The 15731-nt window shown below is 24.5% G+C and overlaps 1 protein-coding gene across 2 annotated transcripts in view; it reads right to left on the bottom strand.

Annotated features, from left to right (window-relative positions):
- Nucleotides 1-15395, bottom strand: part of LOC109600203 (thyroid receptor-interacting protein 11-like) — a 39860-nt gene extending 24465 nt beyond the window's left edge. For both annotated transcript variants that reach the window (XM_049963110.1, XM_049963109.1), the window contains exons 1-3: nucleotides 15217-15395; nucleotides 15026-15087; nucleotides 14659-14703 (exon numbers count right to left, since the gene is read on the bottom strand). In XM_049963110.1, coding sequence (XP_049819067.1) covers nucleotides 14659-14703; nucleotides 15026-15087; nucleotides 15217-15307 — 198 coding nt within the window. In that variant the 5' untranslated portion in view covers nucleotides 15308-15395. The remainder of the gene's footprint in view (nucleotides 1-14658; nucleotides 14704-15025; nucleotides 15088-15216) is intronic.
- Nucleotides 15396-15731: the final 336 nt, after the last annotated feature.

The raw sequence follows: 15731 nt of genomic DNA on the forward strand, positions 1-15731 counted from the left end.
TAATAAAACCAACGTTTCTTGAATTAAACCACGACCAACAGCAAAAACCTACATAAAACTCGAAGTACTGGGAGTACGTGACATTTGAAGAAATTGTAGAAACGGAACAAACGCTGCGAACATTAATGTGTCATTGTATAATAAACGATAAATCAAAGATTGCTTACTGCACTGAGCTGTCCAGAAAACAATAAACTTCAATAAGTTATTGACTTATTACTCCACACCTTTTATTTATTTATTTATTTTCACTTTTTAGTTGAAACAATACACAAATAATTCATGGATTAGTTATTATTTTAGTTTTATGGCATTAAATCACTCAAGAAGTTAATAAAATTCATGTTGATATAGTAGATTTTAATAATTTGAAAAAAAATTGAGTCTAACTTAGAAATCTGTACTCCATTTAAAAATAATTGTATTTTAATTTTTTCCTAATTTTTAGTTAATTTCTAGTTATTTTTTATTTTGAAAGGAAATATTGAAAAAAAAAACTTATTATAATATGAATTTCATAAATAAGAATTATTTTGTTTTGGTTTTATATATGAAGATTTATTTAAAAAAATTATTATATAATTTAGATTAGGAAATTCAATAATTTACCAGTTTTTAATTATCACCTTATAATTGTTTCAAATGGTTAAATAAATATATTGAAAAAGATTTTGTTTATTTAACTCAACTATGTTTGTTATCAATTTCTTGAGGAACCAATGATCTCATCGATGATGCATCATTGCCTCGTCCTAAAATCCAACCAAGCTATGCAACGTAGCCTTCATCAAAGAACGAAGAGAACAGAATTTCACAGCTATTAAAGATACAGTGTAAAACTTAGTTAAGTGTAAATAAAATATTAATTTAGGTTTCTTGTAGCATAAGTTAAATTTCGAATTTTAACTTCTTTATAGTTCAACATCACAATGAAATGAGTTGCCAATTTCCACTTTACCCACTGACAAAGTTATTCTAAATTTGGAGTATCGAATATTTTTATTGGCAGTCACATAAATGTATCTTTATTAAAGCATCATATAAACAGAGGAAAATTTTTAATTAATAATGTAAATCTATTTTAAAAACTAAAATCTTTAATTTTAATTAAATTGATGAAGTTGATACGATCCACTTCATAGAAATTAGGCTACACAATTTTTTATCAACAAAATGAGTTGACATTTTTTTGTTTTGGGACGAGTCAAAATTCTCTGCAAAATTGATTTGACTCAGGCAATCTATATTTCTTTTTTCTTATAATTTATAAGCAAAATTTTGATAACTTTCTAACAGTTTAAATCTTGAAATTTCATTAAGATTTATCAACAGATCAACATCACAACTAAAGGAGTTATATGCTTCCACCTTGTTCACTAAAAAAGTTGAATTGAATCTAGATTATTGAACAGTTTTTTAATTGTAGACACAAATATATTTATTTTGTTTTAGATATAATATCCATCATTTTTGACTCACTCTGAAGTTGATACGATTAAACTAATCTATTCTTCTTTTCTTGTAGTTCATAAGTAAAATTTTGGTAACTTTTTTACAGTTTAAATCATTGAAATTTCATTAAGTGTTATCACAGATCAACGTCACAACATAACGATTTACATGTTTCCATATTATCAATTATAAATTAACAAAATGAAACGATATTTATTCAGTTTTACATATACTAATGTAGGTATGATCTTTTTTACCTACTGTGAGATCGATACGATTCACTTAATCTATTCTATTCTCTTTTCTCATAGTTTATAAGTAAGATTTTTGTATTTTTTATACTTTAAACCTTTGTAATTTCATTAACAATTATCAAAAGATCAACATCATAACATAACGAGTTACATGTTTCCACCTTATTCACTGCCAAAGTTGAACTAAATTTGGATTATTGAATAATTTTTTAATTGTAGGCAAAGAAATGTATCTCTTTTGATTGCAATTTCAGATAAATTATGGAACACAATTTTAAGTTAACAAAATGAATCGATATTTTTTCAATTTTAGATATAGTTATGTAGGTATGATTCAATCTTTTTTGACTCACTGTGAGGTTGATACGATCAAATTAATCTATTCCTCCTTTTTCATAGTTCATAAGTAAAATTTTTGTATCTTTTTTATAAACCTTTGTAATTTCATAAACAATTTTTAAAAGATCAACATCATAACATAACGAATTACATGTTTCCACCTTATTTACTGCCGAAGTTGAACTGAATTTGGATTATTGAATAGTTTTTTAATTATATACAAAGAAATATATCTCTTTTGATTGTAATTTCAGATAAATTAGGGAACACAATTTTAAATTAACAAAATGAATCGATATTTTTCAGTTTTAGATATAGTTGTGTAGTGTATGACTCACTGTGAGATTAATACGATTCAATAATCTATTCCTCTTTTTTCATAGTTCATAAGTAAAATTTTGGTAACTTATTTATACTTTAATCTTTTATTAATAATTAACAATATCTCTTCTGTCCCATCCAGTGACAAATCTGGAATATAGACATACAGAAATACTTTTTATGATTAGATTCAAATAAATAAAAGATTGCAGTTCTTAAATAATAAGATTTATCAACCTTATATTGAAAAACCTTCTCTTTTAAATATACTGAAGAAGAAATGATACAATCTTTTTTAACTACGATATTGATTCGAATAATAAATTCCAGAAAAATTATCTAAATGTGACTGTCTATCTTGTATATATAAAAATTTAATTGTTTTCTGTGTACCCCATAGCAACGACTTAAAGATATCAAAAAAATAAAAAAAATTCCAGTCCATTCTCATTTCAGAAACTGATAATAGACTCAAACGACTAAATAAGCCGTTTTTAGTTATTTATTTAAAAATATTAGGTAATAAAGACAAGATAACTGAGATATTATAAATTATGGAATCTGTATTTTTATATATTTTAACGGATTTTTATAAATCAACTCATTTATATTAGATCAGGCTTAAACATTCCATATAAATAATAACTTGATGAAATAATAACCCGATTTTTTCTTAAATGCTAAAAATATCCATAAATTGTCGATATATTTATATGTAGCTTCTGAACCATTAATTAAATTTAATAATGTTGTTAAGAAAGTTAATTGGAAATTCAATTACCTTTTTTGAGATAGAAAAACATACATAAGTTTATTTGCAATTATGTAAAATAATATTTAAAATGTCAAATCATTCCAATTTTTTAATTTTTGATTATTCTTTATTATAAATTTGACTCATGATAAAGACAAATATGATTTTTAAAATTCCAAATTGTACGAAATATTTGATGAATTTTTAAAACCACAATTAATTTTCATCACTTCTTAGAATAACAATAAAAAAATAATTATAAAACTGACTTAACATGATAATTTATCTCATCAATTTAAAAGCTACAAAAATCATCTATGACATTTTCCTTAGTAATTCCATAAAATGTTGTTTACAATGACTATCTAAAATAAGCCAATATTTATTGCATGATTATGATGAGTAATAAACGTTATATGTCATCAAAAGTAGGAAAAAATTGTTTATAGTACTTTATAGTGTTTGTCAATACTAGAAAGGTAATTCCAAACTGGAATTCGAGTAAGAAACTTGGACGAAGATCTCAACTTGAGATCCTCAAGTGTGTGAAATATTTATAGTATAATGCCTACTAAGCATGGTGATATTTAAAGCTACATTGTAGATGTAAATCAGCTTATTCAGTAAAAATGACAACCGCCAAGTCTGTACGGATTTCATTTTTTCACACGACGCTTTTATTTTTTTATTTGATACTTGAAAAGGTAAATAAAGTTCATCAGATAAAACCCCCGCTCTTATAATTTATATTAATTTCCTGTTTAGATTAGTTAGTTATTATCAGTTTTAGTCAACACACTTGTACCTACAAGGGTGAGTGAAAAAAACACAAATTCCTGGTGCGTCAATAAGTACGACTTAAGTACTAACAAAGCCAATTAACACAGTCATTAAAAGCAGGAATTTTAAACTAATAAATTATCAAAATGTAACATTGACTTGAATATTTAAAACCGTCCCGTGTTTAGTAACGAAAAGGAGGAAGGAGAACCGATAAGGCGATGATAGTTGGTGAAATAATTAAGGTGCGCAAATGAACCCATCCATTGTTTCGTCCAAAGACAATACTTAAAAAAGTCCACAATGATAACGGCGATATGGCGGTTCAAAAAAAAAAAAACGTAACTGGTGCAACAAATCTACTTACGTTGTCCTAAAGAGGGTGAAACAAGTTGGTGGCAAGTATAAAAACGTCTCCGCCTACGCACTTCCCCAACGTTACTTAAGTCACTTTACGCTCAGAACTAGAACAATCGGCCCGTATCGAAACAATGGTTACTGTCAGGTAACTAGACTCAAAGTAAGTGGTTGAAAAAAAAATTGAACGCCGGCGAAAAGCATCGGTCGGCACTACGCATGATCAGAGATAAGAACCCGCATCGGACTGCTCAGCCTTTGCCTTTGCCCAAGTGTGTGAGCTATATGGGAATGTGAGCGCGGCCTGCGTATAAGGAAATGACACCGGGCCTTGTTGATATTGTATCGATAATGCGGCGATAATGCTCACGCTCGACGCAGCGTTTAGGAAGTACTGTGAAGTAACTCAGCCATTTAACTATCCTTAAAAGATCTGGGCCAGCTTAAACATGCTTAGTTAATTTAAATTTAATTTTTTGTTTAGTGTCGTTTTTAACGTTTTCTCTTGGAAAAACATATTCAAACTGAATGATTGTATTGAAGTACTGAAGGAAATTCAAAAAATTGCGTTTAGTAAAAAATTAGAATATGCAGAAAAAAATATTGAGACTTATTTATATTAAACAATTATAAATTGAATGTTAAAGACAGTTTTATTGAATAATATTATTTAATGCTAGTTTTGAAGTTTCTGTATATTTATGTATTTTAAATAAAATGAATAAAATTTATTACGTTAAAAATCTACAGATAATAAATTTGTTTGAATCATTTTCTTGGAAGAAACATATCTATTAAACAATTATGAATGGGCTGATAAAAAGTCTGATTCAAAAATATTATGTAAGAGATAGTATTGAGATTTTGGAGTAGTTAAAACAGGGAAAATAAAAAAAAACTGTTCGACAAATTCGTTTATAAAGAAATTAGGGTAAATATGCACTGAAAAAATGTATTTAGAACAGTTTCTTGTAAAAAAATTATGTTAAACAATTATAAATTAAATGTTAAAAATAGTTTGAGTAATATGTAATACCTAATATTGAGGTTTCTAAGTAGTTAAAACAAGGAAAATAAAAAAAATGCCAGATATATGTTTATAAAAAAAATAGAGAAAAATAAACAAAAAAAATTTGTTTGGTATATCATTTAATAACCAGTAGTGGCTTCTGTGTAGTTAAAACAGGAAAAATAAAAAAATCTGCCAGACAAATTTATTTATACAGAAATTAGGGTAAAAATATATAAAAAAATTAAGTTATAATTTATAATAAGTTTAAATAATAAAGATAGTTTGATTGAAAAATATTATGCAATAGTTGGTATTGAGGTTTCTGAATAGTTAAAACTGGGAAGAAAACTTCCAAACAAATTTGTATGTAAAGATGTTATGGTAAAATATATTGAAAAAATGTGTTTTGAACAGTTTCTAGGAAAAAAATATATTAATCAATTATAAATTAAATCACAAAAACAGTTTGATCGAGTAATAATAAGTAATAGCTAATATTGAGGTTTCTGAATAGTTAAAGTAGGGAAAATAAAAAAAAAAACTGTCAGAAAAATTCGTTTATAAAGAAATTATGGTAAAAATACACTGAAAAAATGTATTTAGAACAATTTCTAGTAAAAAAATTATGTTAGAAAATTATAAATTAAATGTTAAAAATAGTTTGAGTAATATGTAATACCTATTACGTAATAGTTGGTATTGAGGTTTCTCAGTAGTTAAAACTGGGAAGAAAACTTCCAAACAAATTCGTATGTAAAGAGATTATGGTAAAATACACTGAAAAAATGTGTTTTGAACAGTTTCTAGGAAAAAAATATATTAATCAATTTTAAATTAAATCACAAAAACAGTTTGATCCAGTAATAATATGTAGTAGCTAGTATTGAGGTTTCTAAATAGTTAAAATAGGGAAAATAAAAAAACTGTCAGATAAATTCGTTTATAAAGAAATTAGGGTAAAAATACACTGAAAAAATGTATTTAGAACAATTTCTAGTAAAAAAATTATGTTAAAAAATTATAAATTAAATGTTAAAAATAGTTTGAGTAATATGTAATACCTAATATTGACGTTTCTTAGTGGTTAAAACAAGGGAAATAAAAAAAATGCCAGATATATGTTTATAAAAAATATAGAGAAAAATACACAGAAAAAATTTGTTTGGTGTATCATTTAATAAACAGTAGTGGTTTCTGTGTAGTTAAACCAGGAAAAATAAAAAAACTGCCAGACAAATTTGTTCATAAAGAAATTAGGGTGAAAATATATAAAAAAATTAAGTTATAAGTTAAATAAGTTTGATTAATAAAGGCAGTTTGATGGAAAAATATTACGTATTACGGTATTGAGGTTTCTCAGTAGTTAAAACTGGGAAGAAAACTTCCAAACAAATTCGTATGTAAAGAGATTATGGTAAAATACACTGAAAAAATGTGTTTTGAACAGTTTCTAGGAAAAAAATATATTAATCAATTTTAAATTAAATCACAAAAACAGTTTGATCGAGTAATAATATGTAGTAGCTAGTATTGAGGTTTCTAAATAGTTAAAATAGGGAAAATAAAAAAACTGTCAGATAAATTCGTTTATAAAGAAATTAGGGTAAAAATACACTGAAAAAATGTATTTAGAACAATTTCTAGTAAAAAAATTATGTTAAAAAATTATAAATTAAATGTTAAAAATAGTTTGAGTAATATGTAATACCTAATATTGACGTTTCTTAGTGGTTAAAACAAGGGAAATAAAAAAAAATGCCAGATATATGTTTATAAAAAATATAGAGAAAAATACACAGAAAAAATTTGTTTGGTGTATCATTTAATAAACAGTAGTGGTTTCTGTGTAGTTAAACCAGGAAAAATAAAAAAACTGCCAGACAAATTTGTTCATAAAGAAATTAGGGTGAAAATATATAAAAAAAATAAGTTATAAGTTAAATAAGTTTGATTAATAAAGGCAGTTTGATTGAAAAATATTACGTATTACGGTATTGAGGTTTCTGAGTAGTTAAAACTGGGAAGAAAACTTCCAAACAAATTTGTATGTAAAGATGTTATGGTAAAATATATTGAAAAAATGTGTTTTGAACAGTTTCTAGGAAAAAAATATATTAATAAATTATAAATTAAATCACAAAAACAGTTTGATCGAGTAATAATAAGTAATAGCTAATATTGAGGTTTCTGAATAGTTAAAATAGGGAAAATAAAAAAAAAAAACTGTCAGAAAAATTCGTTTATAAAGAAATTATGGTAAAAATACACTGAAAAAATGTATTTAGAACAATTTCTAGTAAAAAAATTATGTTAAAAAATTATAAATTAAATGTTAAAAATAGTTTGAGTAATATGTAATACCTAATATTGACGTTTCTAAGTAGTTAAAACAAGGGAAATAAAAAAAAATCCAAGTAATATGTTTATAAAAAAGAGAAAAATAGACAGAAAAAATTTGTTTGGTATATCATTTAATAAACAGTAGTGGTTTCTGTGTAGTTAAACCAGGAAAAATAAAAAAACTGCCAGACAAATTTATTTATAAAGAAATTAGGGTGAAAATATATAAAAAAATTAAGTTATAAGTTAAATAAGTTTGATTAATAAAGACAGTTTGATTGAAAAATATTACGTAATAGTTGGTATTGAGGTTTCTCAGTAGTTAAAACTGGGAAGAAAACTTCCAAACAAATTCGTATGTAAAGAGATTATGGTAAAATACACTGAAAAAATGTGTTTTGAACAGTTTCTAGGAAAAAAATATATTAATCAATTATAAATTAAATCACAAAAACAGTTTGATCGAGTAATAATATGTAATAGCTAGTATTGAGGTTTCTGAATAGTTAAAATAGGGAAAATAAAAAAACTGTCAGACAAATTCGTTTATAAAGAAATTAGGGTAAAAATACACTGAAAAAATGTATTTAGAACAATTTCTAGTAAAAAAATTATGTTAAAAAATTATAAATTACATGTTAAAAATAGTTTGAGTAATATGTAATACCTAATATTGACGTTTCTTAGTGGTTAAAACAAGGGAAATAAAAAAAATGCCAGATATATGTTTATAAAAAATATAGAGAAAAATACACAGAAAAAATTTGTTTGGTGTATCATTTAATAAACAGTAGTGGTTTCTGTGTAGTTAAACCAGGAAAAATAAAAAAACTGCCAGACAAATTTGTTCATAAAGAAATTAGGGTGAAAATATATAAAAAAATTAAGTTATAAGTTAAATAAGTTTGATTAATAAAGGCAGTTTGATTGAAAAATATTACGTATTACGGTATTGAGGTTTCTGAGTAGTTAAAACTGGGAAGAAAACCAAACAAATTCGTATGTAAAGAGATTATGGTAAAATTCACTGAAAAAAATGTGTTTTGAACAGTTTCTAGAAAAAAACTTTCTAAGAAATATATATATATATATATATATATATATATATATATATATATATATATATATATATAAAACAGGGAAAATAAAAAAAACTGCTGAATAAATTAAATAAATAAAAAAGAAGAAATTGAAGGTTAAAACAGTTTGATTAAATAATATTATGTGACAAATTCGCATATAAAAAATTATGGTAAAAATACTGTTTCTAGAAAAAAGAAATATATTTAACTGTTTGAAACAGTTTGATTGACTAATACTATGTAATACCTAGTATTCAGTTGCTGAGTAGTTAAAAAAAGGGAAAATACAAGAAACTGCCAGACAAATTCGTTTGTAAAGATATTAGGGTTAAAATATTCAAAAAAATTTGTTTGGAACAGTTTCTTGGAAATAAATTATATTAAAAAATTTTTAATTGAATTCTAAAGATAGTTTCGTTGAATAATATTATTTAATAGCTATTATTGAGGTTACTGTGTAGTTAAAGGGAATTGTTAAACTTAATGAAGATTTAAATGCCATTTTATATAAATATTTATTGAATATTAACGTACAAGAGTTTATACATATTTATAATCATATTATAATTAAATAAGTGTCTTGTCAAACTTATTATTAATAATAAATGCAATTACAAACTTTTATTCTGTATTTTTTTAGTTTTTAAAAATGATTATTTCCAGTAACATTAAAAACAAATTAAATAAATATTAATTAAGTGAAAGTTTAAATGTTAAGATTTTAATTAATTTATTTTTTTTTCCACTACTGAACTGATAGTTTTTAGTCGTTAAATGCATGTGTACAGATTTTTTGCAAATAAATATTTATTGAAAGTTAATGTGCATAAAATAAATTGTAAATATTATTAGTAAAAGTTATTATGAGCATATTTCATATTTTATTAAAAAAAAAAAAATTAAAAAAATTATATTATATAAAAATAATAAAATAAAAAAGAAATGTTTGACTGCAATAATCAATATTTATTAAGCTGAGTTTTATAATTTATAAGACAATATACAAATTTACAAAAGAATAATATAATAAAAATGAATTAAATAAATTTTAATTACATACAGTTAATTTAATATTCACATTATTAACTTTATTAAACTTTAAAGTCTTTAAATGGATGAGCCAACTTATATAGAAATATTAATTGAATCTTAACGAGCATATAAAATATTAATTGTGGAGGACATTATTTGAAATTTATTGAAATTAAATATAAAATCAACATTGTATCCTATTTAACAATAACGTGACATTTATTATGGTCATTTCTACAATATGTGAGTACATTAAAAATTTAGAAACGATTATCTTATATAAATTAATAAATATGGCTATTTTTCATTAATTATTAATCCAAACTAACCAAATTGTCACACTTTTTCCATATTAGAAAACTGTAAGAAATTTTAACGAAACTAACGAAAAAATGAGTACGATAATTTGAAATAATTTTCATGTGACCTCGAAGGCGACAAACAACCGTTTCCTTAGATAACGTTCCCTTTGTAAATATAATTAGTTTCAACGGACGTTCGGTCAGTTCATACTGAATTTCATCAAATATTCTTTGTAAATATCGAAAAATTTCAGTATTAGTAAATCAGTAAAACGTATAAAAGTGTATAAAATATTTTAAACAATAAAAGTATATGTTAATCAAATATTTTACTTAAAGTAATACATGTAATTACTCCAATAAACTGAGAGACTAATTAAACCTAGGAAATTTTAACTACTAACTACGTACGACCATAAAATTGTTCAATATCTATTTGCAATGAGTTTGCATGCATAAACAATTAAAATTATTCATTACTAACTTACCAAATTTATCGTTATATTGCCATTCACTAACCATAGAACATAAACACATTTTGAGGCGGAAGCCCTAATTTATAGAGTGATTTGGTTGCCATAGAAACTTTTTTGATAAGAATTAATTCGGAAAATACGGTGCTGAATATTGATTTTGATGCAAATATTTGCCGAATTAGATAGTGAACGTTATTAATGATTAGAAAAGTTCATTAAAAAAGTTTGATGAATTGGACATGTGCACCCTAATAATAGTTCATAATGAAAATACTGTTAAGATGTGAATAAATTAACGTCCATATTTACCCTGATAATTATATTAAGACAGATTATTGTATTTCCGCTAAATTAGTCTAAAAAATATTTTGTCAAAATATTTTCGTATCTTTACACTGTTACAAATTTTCTAAACTATTTTTTTATTATTATTTATTTAGGCTAGTAAAACTGTTTCTAAATTTGGCTATTATAATATTAACTATTGTTAAAGCTTGATAAATATTATTTATCTTATTTTACACTGAAATTAACTATGTAAGATTTCTTAAAACCTTTAAAATACTTAAATATTTAAGTCGACATATAAAAATTGTACATACTAGGAACACAATGTACTAAACAGTTTAAATAAAACTAATCCAGGTTACAGGATATTTACTCAATAAACTTGAGAAAGTTAACAGGAAAATATATAAATATCTCGATATATTGTTCCACATTCTTAACTTATGAATGTCTGGTTAAGTATTTTACAATAATTATTATATCAAAAATAATAATATATAGATTTAAAGTTTTACAATATAACATAACAGGGCCCCATCTTATTTACTTAACAAAAAATACAATCAGAAAAACTGTAGGACCATATTGCATTCTCAGAATTACATCAGCAAACATTGGAGTAAAATTGTTTACGTTTCAAAATTGCTTTCTCCTACTCTAGCGATTTTCAAGAATGAAATACAGATAAAATCACGTACACTATTTAACATAGCAGCATTGAAGTATTATTTTGTTGTCGGATTAAATTTTTGTACATTAATTACATGAAAAACTGACTTTAATAAATTAATTTTTAACTAAAACAAGAGGAAAGTTTTAAGAAAGCTTTTTGATAAGTGGTACTCGTAGGTAAGCTAAAATTAATTTATTTTTAATATTATTTTATGTTAACTACAAGTCCAAAATTATAAGTTATTTATTTGAAACAAAAAAATATGAAGACTGTATCAAGGAAGCTTTTGTATAACCAGTACTTATAACTGAGCCAACATTAATTCATTATTGACATCTCTTCGCAGTAGTAACAAGCCTTTTTATGAAGTTACTTTTATTTAAAACATTAAAAACAGGAGGATACTTTTAAAAAAGCTTTCTGCCGATTGGTTAAGCCAGAATTAATTCATTTATGGTAACTACAGGTTCAAAGTTCAAAATTTTAACAACTTAAAAGTACAAATTTGTTTTTAAAAGGCTTTTTGATAATTAGTACTTATAGCTGAGCCAAGATTAATTCAATATTAACATCATTTTGTAGTAGTAACAGGTCTTAATTTAAAAATTTTATTAAGATACTTTTACTTAAAATATTAAAAACAGGAGGATACTTTAAAAAAAGCTTTTCGACAACTGATTAAGTCAAAATTAATTCATTATTGGTATCATTTTATGGTAACTACAGGTCCAAAGTTTAAAGTTTTAACAACTTAATAATTAATTAAACATTTAAAAGTACAAATTCAGTTTTAAAAAAACTTGTTGATAACTGGTACTCAGCTGAGCCAATATTAATTCATTATTGGTATCACTTTGTAATTGTAACAGGTCTTAATTCAAAAGTTTTAATAAGTTATTTAAATTAAAATATTAAAAACATGCAAATACTTTAAAAAAGCTTTTCGATTATGTTAAAATTAATTCAATATTGGTATCATTTTATGGTAACTACAGGTCCAAAGTTTAAAGTTTTAACAACTTAATATTTATTTAAATATTTAAAAGTACAAATTCAGTTTTAAAAAAGCTTTTCGACAACTGAGTTTTTTATATAAAACTTAACAACTGATTCTCATATATGAATCAACATATTTTTCTTCATGACACCATTTAATTTTTATTTAAAAGTTTAAAGGGGAGTACAACTTAAAAGAAAGCCCAAAAAGACAGTTTCGAAAAAGCTTTGTTAATTTGCTACAGCTTTTGCACACCAAATATCATATTAAATATAATCGTGGATACATATAAACCGCCTATCCTTATCACAAAATCGGGGGTTTAATGCAAAAGCAAATATCGAACCGGAGAGGCGAAGTGAAATATTTTCGGTGACAGAGGGCACGTTATCGTCCAGAACAAATAACATCTGCCTGTTTGCATTCGATAACAATGTTTGATGTACATAACCAGACAACGCCCCGCCACCATGATACCAAAATGTGTGTGATACACATACAAATTTAACGGCTCAAATCCCTTAATACGTGTTGTTTAAATGTTGTTATCGCTTTGCCGTTTTCAGCACCGATCAATATGATAACGTTTTTATTATTTCCATAATCTATAAATATATAATCGGAAAAAGGGAGAATGTAATTTGAAATGTTTTATACCCTCCTGGACAAATGTTATGAAACATTAAAATTGAATTGTTTATTATTAGAATAATTAATAAACAATGAATAATTTAAATTAAATTACTGTTTGATATCCTTTATAATGAATTATTAAAAATGTTTCTAGAAATTTTTTTCACTTTTATTAAGATATTATAAAGTAAAATAGAATTTTATACAAAATTACATTTTTCTTGTTTGAACATAAATTCAAAAACCTTATTAAATAATTTAATTTTCTAATAATAAACTAAAATCACATAGAAGTAAGTAATAGTGTAATAGTTTTTTGTAATAGTTTTATACCATGACAAGAAAAGGCCCTTCAAACAAAGCTTTTCCCTCATCATATTTCAAAGTTTTTGTAGTGTATCTGGAATCCAAACATTTATTTTATTTATTTATATATTTTTTACCGTGTGTCCATGGATACTCATGGATTCATCACACAAAGTACACTTTGCCAAAATTCTGAAGGATAACTAACACATTTTTGTGCAAACTTTTAGTCTTGTTCTAATATTCTTTTTTAATACCAATGGTTTTTTTACTGAAATATATTGTATTGTATAATCCAATTAATTCATTTTTTATTTACCTAGAGAGCAAGAAAGGATATTGATTACTGATTTTTCTAATTTTTCTGTCAATAAAAGGAGTTGTCATTTTGTTAAGATATTTTTTAATTGTATTTTCCATTGATGGTTTATAAGTTTTTAACGATGTTAGCAATATTTAGTGCTATTTCTTTAGCCAACCAAATCTAACTAATATATGTGTTTAAAGTAATAATTCCAAAGTTAATAAGATGTGTAATAAAAAAGCAAAAAAGATTATAGAATATTGAAATACATTTTTATACTTACTGGACCAAATTTGAAATATATCCATTTATGAAATGTCTTATAAAAAGTTTCATCATAAATTATGTGCTATTGTTCTGGCCACCACTGTATATATTATTTTGTAATAAATCCCAAAAATAGAATATCTCTATATATAAATTTTTCCAACTGATAATAATAAAATTAAACTAAAATGGGTTAATAAATAGTTTTAATTAAACATTATGTGTTTTCTGCTTTAAATTTAAATTATTGTCAGTAAACATGTATAAAACAAATTAAGGACAATTTATATATAAGTAAAGGAGTATTTTTAGTTTACTGAAATTTAAATTATAAAGAATGTTGTTTGTAAACACAATTATCCAATATGAATTCTTTTGAAAGTCAAAAATTAATGATATTCTAATATTAATAATTTAATAATCTAATAATTTCCTAATGTCCTACCTTATTTGTATTAATTATGACAATACTGTTATTATTAATTAACAACAAGTTTATAGGAGTTAGTTGATTTGATTATTCTGCCTCAGTTTTAACACAAGTACATTAGTGTTTCCACAAGAGGTCAGCACACAATAGGAACTTAAAATATATTTATAGAAATCTGTTGTTGTTCCTTTTAAATAAAACTTCAAAATAACAAAATATCAGAATGTATTATAAAATTTAAAGTAACACAAATACTTACATTTTTAATATTATTTGCCTCAAGTACTGACAGTAACTCTTGAATCTGGAAAGTAATTAAAAAATTATTAAAGGTTCTTGATAAAAATATATTAAGTTTAAAATAAAATGTTGTATGTAACTGTTATCATAAATCCCGAGTTGTAAGTGGGTATGAAATTATGGTTTAATGGGTTAAATAGCTGATCACATCCACTTTAAAATGTGTAAACAACTAAGTTATATGAATGGAGACTAACCATTATAAATGCAAAGCTTATTATGAGATAAAACTTAGTAATAAAAATGAATTTATTACAAAAATAAAAATAAATTAAAATTATTATATGTATAATTACACCTACGTAATTATTTATGTCATTACTTACTTTATTTTCCTGTTGCCGACAAATATTTTTTAAATCCTCGTAACTATTTTCATTAAGTTCATCTAAAAAATAAAATAGTGTTAAATATTAAATGTTTCAAAATAAAGATATAGGTTAGAAATTTACATCTGTGCTGTCAAATACATGATCAAAACAAATCTTATTTACATTGCACATAAGGATCAAAATACCTTCGTCGGGTGCCAAAACATTCGTTGCGATATCTGTAATCTTTCCTTTGATGTTATTAAAACTGTCATTGAAGTTGAGCCACGATGACATCTTTTAAATATTAAACGACGTACAAATTCACTATTTACTATTAACACTTTTATGACAATTTTTTAAAATCATTTCATTTTCTGCCAACACAACCGTTTGACGTTGACATTTGTGACGGAATTTGACAGAATCAGAAACACGGAGCAATTAGGCAGAACCGTAACGAGTTCATTTCGTAAAACATACACTAAGAATAAAACAATTAAATATAAACAATAATTTATTTAACTTATTAACGGTGTTACATTAAAGCTTCCCCCTTATCACATAATACAACCTAAATCCTTATCTATATGCTTCTAAATAATGTCTTAGACGCCTGTGCCAACAAATCATGATAATTGATGAAACTGAGCGTTGTGATGAAACTGAGCATCAGTATAAGTAGTTACTGATTATTTCCTGCAATTCCTCCTGATGTTTT

This window comes from Aethina tumida, chromosome 2 (genome assembly GCF_024364675.1).
Source record: "Aethina tumida isolate Nest 87 chromosome 2, icAetTumi1.1, whole genome shotgun sequence".
NCBI classification, from domain to species: domain Eukaryota; kingdom Metazoa; phylum Arthropoda; class Insecta; order Coleoptera; family Nitidulidae; genus Aethina; species Aethina tumida.